The sequence below is a fragment of the Miscanthus floridulus genome, chromosome 17 (assembly GCF_019320115.1).
Source record: "Miscanthus floridulus cultivar M001 chromosome 17, ASM1932011v1, whole genome shotgun sequence".
In the NCBI taxonomy this organism is placed as follows: Eukaryota; Viridiplantae; Streptophyta; class Magnoliopsida; order Poales; family Poaceae; genus Miscanthus; species Miscanthus floridulus.
The window spans coordinates 40,433,683-40,442,834 of NC_089596.1; the positions used below are offsets into that span (position 1 = coordinate 40,433,683).

At 41.9% G+C, this 9,152-nt stretch overlaps 1 protein-coding gene across 2 annotated transcripts; it reads right to left on the bottom strand.

The window, feature by feature from the left end:
* Positions 1-318: 318 nt before the first annotated feature.
* Positions 319-7,847, bottom strand: LOC136516378 (transcription factor bHLH68-like). Of its 2 annotated transcripts, XM_066509761.1 has the most exons (9): positions 7,226-7,844; positions 6,483-6,861; positions 5,147-5,224; positions 4,846-4,911; positions 4,440-4,505; positions 3,778-3,828; positions 1,314-1,367; positions 1,133-1,195; positions 319-854 (listed from the first exon to the last, which is right to left on the bottom strand). In XM_066509761.1, exons 1-9 carry the CDS (start codon positions 7,540-7,542, stop codon positions 720-722), a joined length of 1,209 nt encoding a protein of 402 aa, XP_066365858.1. In that variant the 5' UTR covers positions 7,543-7,844; the 3' UTR covers positions 319-719. The 2 variants fall into 2 exon arrangements, with proteins under 2 accessions (XP_066365858.1, XP_066365859.1); XM_066509762.1 differs by lacking the exon at positions 3,778-3,828 and having other exon boundaries at positions 7,226-7,847.
* Positions 7,848-9,152: the final 1,305 nt, after the last annotated feature.

Sequence of the window (9,152 nt, forward strand, 5' to 3'; positions counted from 1 at the left end):
GAGACTCTTTGCCGAGTGTCAAAAAAAACACTCGGCAAAGGCGTCTTTGCCGAGTGCCCGAAAAACAACACTCGACAAACCACCTGGCACTCGGCAAAGAGCCGGTCTCCGGTAGTGTTAGGGAAAAAGCTAAGGGTTGTTACGTGGCGAGCTGACAGGAATGCAATAAAAAATATTGATGATTTAACTCAGTTAAAAGGATACAAATTTACTTGTCATATACATATCTGATATGAACTTCTCTAAGTACACCCGGCGGCGCATAAACCAAGAAGACGGCACCCCGTGACTTGCTCTCCTGTCCTGGCCAACTTGTACTAGCAGCATTGCACGGTATATATATGAGTAAAGATGTTCACTAATAACTTGCTAGATTTTAATTACATATCAACCAAATAAATTTGCTGAGGGACCAGAGAAGACGATCTAGATCTTCTTCTTGAAGGCCTCCCTTGCAGATACAGATGAAGCTTTGCGCCCCTAAAAGGTCATACTACTCGCATAGCATCAAGAGCAATCAGCCTTACAGCAGGTATCCTTCTCCCTTACCAGAATGACTGCTCATGATGTTATGTTTCCCAGCAAGTATGCACCACCCTTGTGATGATTCTTAGAGCTCTCTACCTGTGGTCTCATGAGCATATACTTGCACGAAACGAACAGCAGCGCTCGCCACATCTAGATGACCATGCATGCATGCTTCAGTGGTGGTGAATGCTCTAGCGGAGGATGCCACCGAGCGGCGCCGGGGCCCAGTAGTCAGCGGCGTTGTCCCCTCCAAAGTGCGACGTACATGACACCGGGACGAGGCACAGCCCCCGGCTCCTCAAGTCCTTCGTCTCGTCATTCACACCCTTGACGAATATATGTATATATATCAAGTGATCAGGTATTATATTTCTTCAGATTATTCCTAACATAGTAGTAAATGGGAAAAAAATCTACCAATGTTGAAGTAAAATGTGTTGGGAGCTGCATGCCCTTGGGAAAAAAAATGCGCATGATCATTGTGTTATTTGTTTTTATGTAGAAAATAGTACGTACATATAGCACCACCCTAGGTATATATATGTACTCGTGTATGCAGATGATTGAAAATGACTTGGAAGCAAAGCAAAGTAGGCTTGAATACCTGCTGCTCATCAGGCTGGACTGCAGGCTGCTGTGCTCCAGTGTTGTTATTATGGTTTAGCAACTGCGCAAGGAACCAAACGCAAAAGATGTATATGAATGAAAGGTGGTTTAAGCAGGGCTGTAAAGGGCTATATTCTTACATCAAGAATCATGTGCAATCACAGGGGTTTCTAGGTTACCTGGCCGGGGTATTCTGGGAAGAGCCCTGCAGGGTTCCTTTCTCCAATTGGTCCCTATAAAAATGAATAATGAAAAAGAAAGCACTGTGTCACATGTCAAGTTGTCAACGTTGCACGTACAAGCGTGCGAGAAAAGCCGGAGAGAATAATCTCCCAGATGGGATAAATATGATTGAACCCATGAGGAGTACTGGCCCATGGTTGTCTCAACGCATGCAATGCAAGCTGACCTACCTAGGGTTGTGCAAGCTGAAACAAGCTTGTTATTATGGCCATATCAGTGCAGTTACTTCTTTTCTTCCTGTTTGGAATCTCCAAGTATCACTAACTTGTATTCTCCTTCTTTGCTAGTAAAAATGGTCCATTGTCTGTGCCCGTTCGTTAAAAGAAAAGTTATGGAGCTTGCAGATTTTGTCCCTCTCTCCCATCGTACCCGTTCCCCTCCCTCACTCACCTCTCTCCCTCCTAGTCTAGCATCCATTCAGCCGGCGCTCTCACTCCTTCCACACACGAGATCTCTCTCAATAATGCCGTCGTGGTCACGGAGGCCGGGCCGCGGCAGCGACGACGTGTGTGTGGTATACAAGCAAGGATAGAGAATGTGGATAGGATAGGTTGGAGGGCCAGGTGTGACTTTCCCATCGCTTAGCCCATTTAGCTCCTATTGGCTAGCTAACAGTTAGCTCACACTGGCTATTTTTTAGCCACACTTTTAGCGTATACCCATTTGGATACCTCACCGACAAAATTTTAGCTGCTAGCAGTTAGCCCGTGATACCCAAACATGCCCTTCATTAGTGAGATAAATCTGAACCTAATGATTTGAAATATGGCTTTGTGGTGATGCTCTATATGTTAAGTTTTTTAGATAAATCTCTATATGTTAAGTTAATAAGTAAAATAAGGAAAAGGTACATTTTCCATTGGTACGATATTTTTTCCATAGTGATGTATGAAGCTTTTTCTTATGGGATAGGCAAAATGATTAGTTTTTCTAGTGCATATGTAAAATAATTAGCTTTTTCATAATGATAACGTGGCTTCAAATTCCTCAAATGATTATGGACTTGCTTGTACCCCTAGACTAAGTTCATTGTATGCTCTAATAATGCGAAATCAGTTACAAATTCCACAAATCTACAATGTCTAACAAAACACTAAACAGTCGGTGACATGTTGTGTGTTTAGTATATTCATACTAAACGCCGTTTAAATGGTCTAAGCGACCCTGCATGATTATTGTTTGAAGGAATATAAAGTCCTACAAAATAATATTTGTAGAACTAAACCTACGAATGAATGTCAAAGAAATTCAGATATATATGATCAATCTTTTCTTACTTGAAAAAAAGCATGACATTGGTTTAGGTGTCAGTTGTCATATATATGGGCCTTTATTTCATAGCACCTATTTTCTCATAGTCAACTCACATCATAAGTATTTTTAATGGAATAACAAAACACTATATCAATAACTTTAGAAACTCTGTTCGTAAGTACACAATTCAGATAACTAATATTGCATCATTTTCCATTCTATAACCATTCATAGAATTTTCAGTGTTCTTCAAGTAACACACCCACTTTTGTTCAAGAAATTAACAAACTAATTAAAATAACAAATCCAGCTTTGAATAAAAGTTAAGGTAAATATTTATCATTGTTAGTTCCTCAAAATTAGTATAAACATATATGTTTTATAGCGAGACGACAACACATAATTCTCATACATATTTGAACCATAGAAATATTTAGACCATAAATTCTTATATATTGCATAGCGTGGTGGTTGTTTGTTAACATCAGTTTTGTAAAGACTATTGTGTGAATATTTCAGAGAAAAATAGAAATTCAAACAAGCTTAAAAGTTACTTTAGTTTTATGCATGTTTTACTGCAAATTTGTTATTTGTTAATCGGCTTAGTACATTCCACTGTTGAGGACACGTGAGCTTTTATTACATGCAGTCAATAATCTAACACAGACATGTATTTATCAAGGAGTTAATATTGCAAAATATTAATCATAGTTTTATTTACAGCGAACACAAACTCGCAGAACTTCTTATTTATGTTTACTGTTTGTTGTGGAAAAAATCATTTTTTGTTCTATTACCTCGCACACATAATAAAGAGCCTAAAAGGTCTAAAGTCCTTTTTGACAAAGGTTAACAAAAGGATCAGTTCTACTGAAGCCTTGGTAAAAGGCTTCTTTAATTAGAATGCCTTTGACAAAGTATATTTTTGGGCGACCTTTGCTAAAGGTTTTGCTAAGGCGCTATCGTCCTCCCTACATACAAAGTGTGTCAAAGTCTAGACCGGCCAACAATTTCACAATACGAATGCACGTGGATTGGCATATTCTTAACCTCGCACGTAAGATTCCTTCCAGCGTGCGCTCGTGTGCGTGGGTGCGTGCGTGTGTGCGTGTGTGTGAGAGGGAGAGAGAGATTCATGCAACATACATTTTGAATGGAGGTCCCATTGCCGGGGCCCATGTAGGGGTAGCTGAGAGCCTGTCACAGAAGAAAAAACCACACTGGTCATGACTCATGAGAGAGAGAGAGCATGCATGCATATACTAGTCCAGTGCAGGCCCTGAAACACAAGACGCTACAAGACAGAGCAGCGCATCGGTTGATCCATCTCGCTGCAGTTGCTGATTCTGCGTGCGCGCGCGCGCCCATGCAAAGCGATCAACTTTAACAGCGTGCTCTTGCACCCGTCCCTACCTTCCCCATGCATATTCTCTTTTTGTTTCCCGCGCACCCAGCTTTTTTCCCCTACCCCCCAATCCCATGCGGTAACACCTGCTAGCTGCTATTGCTGTTGCCACTGGCATGTGGGCCGGGATGGACAGCGTTGTGACTTGTGGGGTCAGTTACATAAGCGGTGACAGCAAGAAGGGTCTAGTACTTTTATTGTGCTGATTGCCTAAGGTAGAAACATCTTGAAACTGGCCGGTGGGGAGGGCCGAGGGCGAGGGCCACATTGTTCTTTGTTCACCCATACTGTATGCTTCTGATGGTCCTAGGTAGCTATATGACCATGACTTATGAATTTTCCCTTTCCAACATACACAAAGCACACGATGAGAGAGAGAGAGAGAGGGAGAGAGAGATTGGACCTCAATTTGACCCAGGAGGAATCTGATATAGCCAATGGTCTCTTGGAGTACAGACGCCGTGTCAGTCTGTAAAAAAGAGGCACGTGTGTCAGGGAAATGCTTTAGTTGGACACAACCCCTCGAGTGAAAGCAGGAGCAAAACAAGTTAAAGCAGATGCTTGGCAACAACTATAGACAACTGCAACACAGCATGCATATCGTCACCTGTATGTATATATTACCCATCTATCTACTGTGGACCGGATCGGAGCGAGGAAACACATGCACGTACTCAGATCCGCGACGACTGATCTACCGTATCTTTCTTTTTCTAGCCTGCCCTAATACTAGTCACAAGCTGCTGCTGGCTCTGTACATATATAATCAATCGATCCATGTTATGTTGTGCATATTTTTTTGTTCTAACCTTGCCAAACGGGGAAACAATCTGGTGAAGAGCAGTTATTCTATCACCCAATCTCTCCTTCCTCACCTGCAACAAACCATAAGTGGTCACAGTCATAAGTAAGTTAATAAGTGAATAGGATGCATGTAATTATTCCTAACAATGGTATAAGCTATCACTATTATATCATATGTTAATTTCTCAGTGTACTTGCTGCACGAATTTCCAGAATATGAGAGAGAGAGAGAGAGAGAGAGAGAGAGATGCACACAAAAGATAGGCCGAGTTGAGGTTATGGAAAGCAGTGAGATGAAGAAGAAACCTTTAGAGTAGATTGTGCTGAAGAGGAGGCCTGAACCCTAGGCTTCTTGTTGGCTGAACCTGTTTCAGTGCTGTTGCACTAGTGGCAGAGAAAGACAAGAAACAAAGCAAGAACAATCATGATCCCATTTCAACCTGTCCCATGAAAACAACACACTAAACCTGTCCCATGAAGCGGTTGTACATAAACTGAATTATTCATTCCCAGTGGTTCTACCTCTCAATACTGGCAAGCTATGGATCATGTACCAGGACCATATAAATAAAACAATTGGTCCAGAAATGTGCTCAATCTGTATAAGGAAGATTGTAATTCTAACTACAGTATTAAGTCAAACCATCTTCACTTTGACCAAACCTAGAATTGCATTTTTCCCAAAACTATAAAGAAGCACACCAATATTCTGATATCAATAGGCACCCTTAATGAGATTTATCATGGAATATATTTGCATAGTATACCTATTTGAAATCGTAAATGTGTATACTGTTTACTTTAACCAAACCTATCATTGCATTTTTTTTGTGTGTGTGGGTGCTGGTGTTTTTTTTTTTGGGGGGGGGGGGGGGGGGGGGGGGGGGGGGGTAGTAAATAGGTAGTAACAAAAGGAGGTAGCCCTTTCAATGGGTGTATGCCGTAACACTCTGACCAAGAGATTATGAAACAGCGTGCACGAAAATACAACCTCTCACCTTGGTTCACTAAAGTGGATTTGCATATGACATGGAAACATGCATGTCTGTACTACTAGCAAATAAAGCATCTTTTCATGAAAAGAAGAATAGTACTATTGCCTTCAGTTTGTTTCAGTTAATGGAAGATAGAATGCACCCTCACCAAGAGATCTTATTGACAGCATAGCCCCGCCCCACATCTTAGTCGGTTATCGATGAGAGAACATAATCATGGTATATCTTTCCATCTCAAACTATGAATGGAGTGCCTTTTGAAAGTACCATCTGTTCCCAAGGGTGATCAAGATGAAACATTGTGTAATAAAGTAGGCAAAACGAATTCATTCCATGTCGATCCGAGCTTAAATAATTAATGTGCATCTAACTACATGTCTTCCATATGCATGAACCAAGTCCATAAATTCTTTGACAAATTAAGTTTCTTCTTTGTGGAAAGAATCAAGAGAGTAAATTAATAATGTGAAAAAAAATCAGCTGTGTACCATCTGCAGATGGTAGAGACTGGAACTTGGTTCCCTTAACTAAAAAATAATAATGTGGAAACAACAAAGTGATTTGGAAAGAACAAATCGGAAAGCAGCCTACTACGAAGTAGCAACTAATAACTTTCACGGATTATATATCAAGGTACCTCATCTCACCTCAGATGAGTTATCAGAGTTATGATGCTGGTTCTTTAGCTCCGGCGTTGGCGCGCTGTTTGAGAAGTCGAGCATGTTGCTGCCGAGGCTGGTGGTGATGCAAGACCTAGGAGACGAGGCCAGGAGCATCTGGCTCAGCTGAGACTTGCTGGCCCCTCCTGGCGCCGGCATCTCATGATCACCACCAGCGAGGTGGCTGTGGCTCCCATAGAAGTTGTATGGAGGTTGAGGCATGGCTGAGCCCTCCTCCTTCATACCACCACCCACCATGCATGCACTTGCAGTTGCAGCGTGATCCCCCCAATTCTCTATGCCCTTTGACAGGAGAGCTGCGGTGGTGGCGCTGTATCGCTCATGGTCTCCTCCAACAAACCCCCCTCTGCACATGTAGTTATAGATGAGTACAGACAGATGAGTCCATGGAGATAAGAACAACTGCAAGTTAGCATCAGAGTAAAATGAACATGAACAAGATGATTAGAGACAGGAAGGTAGATTAACACTGGGAAAGGCTTGATCCGCTATTGGACAAAGTGGGTTAACCACTTTATTCCTTCACCTAGAGCTACTGTTAAGTATAGGGAGAACTGATTTTTACATGGATTGTGGAGGTTTGTAATTGTGGATCTTTTACATGAATAAATCTTAAAGATCTAACCAGTAAAGAACGAATGAGGGCCGCCGGGGAGGGGAAGAGATTCAAGAGAGAGACAGACAAATAAGAGAGAGAGAGAGGTGTTTACAGAAGCATCTGGCTCCATGATTCCGGCATGTGGTTCTCTTGACCGCTGCCGCCGTCATGCAGACTTGGAAGAGAACCAGCTGAGCCACCGTTCATATGATCTAGCTGGCCTGAAGAGGTACCGGCGTGCAGAAACTGCTGGGAGAAGAGCACCGATGGAGACGACAAGGAGGGCAGGTTGGGGGAGGACTCTTGATCCTCATGGCAAGACTTGAAGCTGTTCATGATATTGCTGCTGCTGGTGGTACTACCGCCACCGCCAGTACCGCTCCAGATCATCTGCTGGACAAGGGAGGTCTGGAATTCTTCTCTGTTCATCACCGGCCGCGCGCTAGAGAGAGATGAGAGCTAGAGATGAGCTCTCTTGCTTCAACAAATGCTAGCTAGCTTGCTATCTCTTCCTTGCCAGGCTCTCTCCTCTTGCACTCTTGGTGTGGAAGTAGTCTCGGGTCAATCTTAAAGGGGCCAGCGTCGCTCGTCGTAATTTCCTTGAGGGAGATGGGCTGGGCATATATCTTCCTCCTCCTGTAGAGAGGGAGGGAGAGAGAAAGAAGGGAACAGCAACAATACCAAAGAGAAGAAGAGGTGAGAGAGGAGCTGAATAAAAAAGCATAGGCGCTGTTCGGAGAGGAATCTGGGCTTTGTTTTGTTTTGTTTTCCGCTTCCTTTTGCTTCACTCCTTTATTTGTGAACTTTCCCTTGCTTTCCTCCAGCCCCTTTCTCTCTCTCTACACACCCCCTCCTCTCTCTCTCTCTCTCTACACACCCCCTCCTCTCTCTCTCTCTCTCATTCTTCTTTTGTATGTTATACACACACAATTATATATTTTTTCTTTATTTTCCTTCTCCCTGTCACTTTTGCTTTATCACAATAAAGTGATGTAGGAAAGGTATGTGAGACACAGCATTTGGGACCAAAAGGAGCGGTTTAAAGACGTGGCGGTGCTTGTTAGGGTCTGTTTGGTTCGCCTAGTAGCTACTAAATTTAGTAGCTTTTAGTCACTTTAGTAATTTTTTAATCAAACGCTATGACTAAAAGTTACTAAAAGGGCTTTAGTTCTCTCTAGTAACTCTAGAGTTATTAAAAGTGACTAAACCGTTTAGTAGCTACTAAAGTTTAGTAGCTCGAACCAAACACCCCCTTAATCTATCATCTCATCCAGCTTGTGTATGTTACCACCTTTCAAACCGCCAATTAAGTAGACGCCACCTGATAATTGCGGTTGCAGTGATAAATGAATGAAGGTTAGACCAGGTGCACACGTACAAAGATGTAACCTCCACAACACGCACATACACAGGAACACAGTAGTGCACGCATGCACGCACAGAAACAAAGTGGGATCGGATCGGAAGGCATATATGGCTGATCCGATCGGTTTTGTCTTCATATATTCATCCTTTTGGCGTTTATTACATGTATCAGGGAAACCGAAATGATTGCTCACTTTTTCAAGAAAAATAAGTGTACACTATATATATGCCATATATGTAAAGAAAGCTATTTTGAAAGATCGGTCTAAACCGAAGCAGCTATACCTTTATTATATTTTGTCATATCAGCTAAAAAGTGATATGCCAAATGTCCTAATTGACTTCCATGCTTTTGCACAAGAAGAGGTATTCATTTATTATATCTGCTAATCTATATTTAAATTTGTTTATTGCTTCTAATGTGAACTTTGTAATGGATTATTACTGCACCAATCTAAAAATATAAGAATTTTTTACATGCTACTCACTCCATTCCAAATTAAAAGACGTTTGGCTTTTCTAGGGACATAATTTTTTTTTCTATGCACTTGGATATACATTATTATATCTAGATATATAGCAAAAGCAATTTAGACGTCTTATAACTTGGTACAGAGGGAGTACTAGGGACACGAGGGCATATTTCATTGATGATCAATTACTTCCAGCACGGA

What these genes read in the sequence shown, in the direction of transcription:
- LOC136516378 (XM_066509761.1), bottom strand. Translation starts at nt 7,542, where the DNA reads ATGAACAGAGAAGAATTCCAGACCTCCCTTGTCCAGCAGATGATCTGG. An exon ending in ACTCTGATAACTCATCTGAG is followed by an intron (nt 5,225 to 6,482) that starts GTGAGATGAGGT and finishes CTCTGCCACTAG; the next exon opens with TGCAACAGCACTGAAACAGG. An exon ending in TTGTTTCCCCGTTTGGCAAG is followed by an intron (nt 4,506 to 4,845) that starts GTTAGAACAAAA and finishes TCTTTTTTACAG; the next exon opens with ACTGACACGGCGTCTGTACT.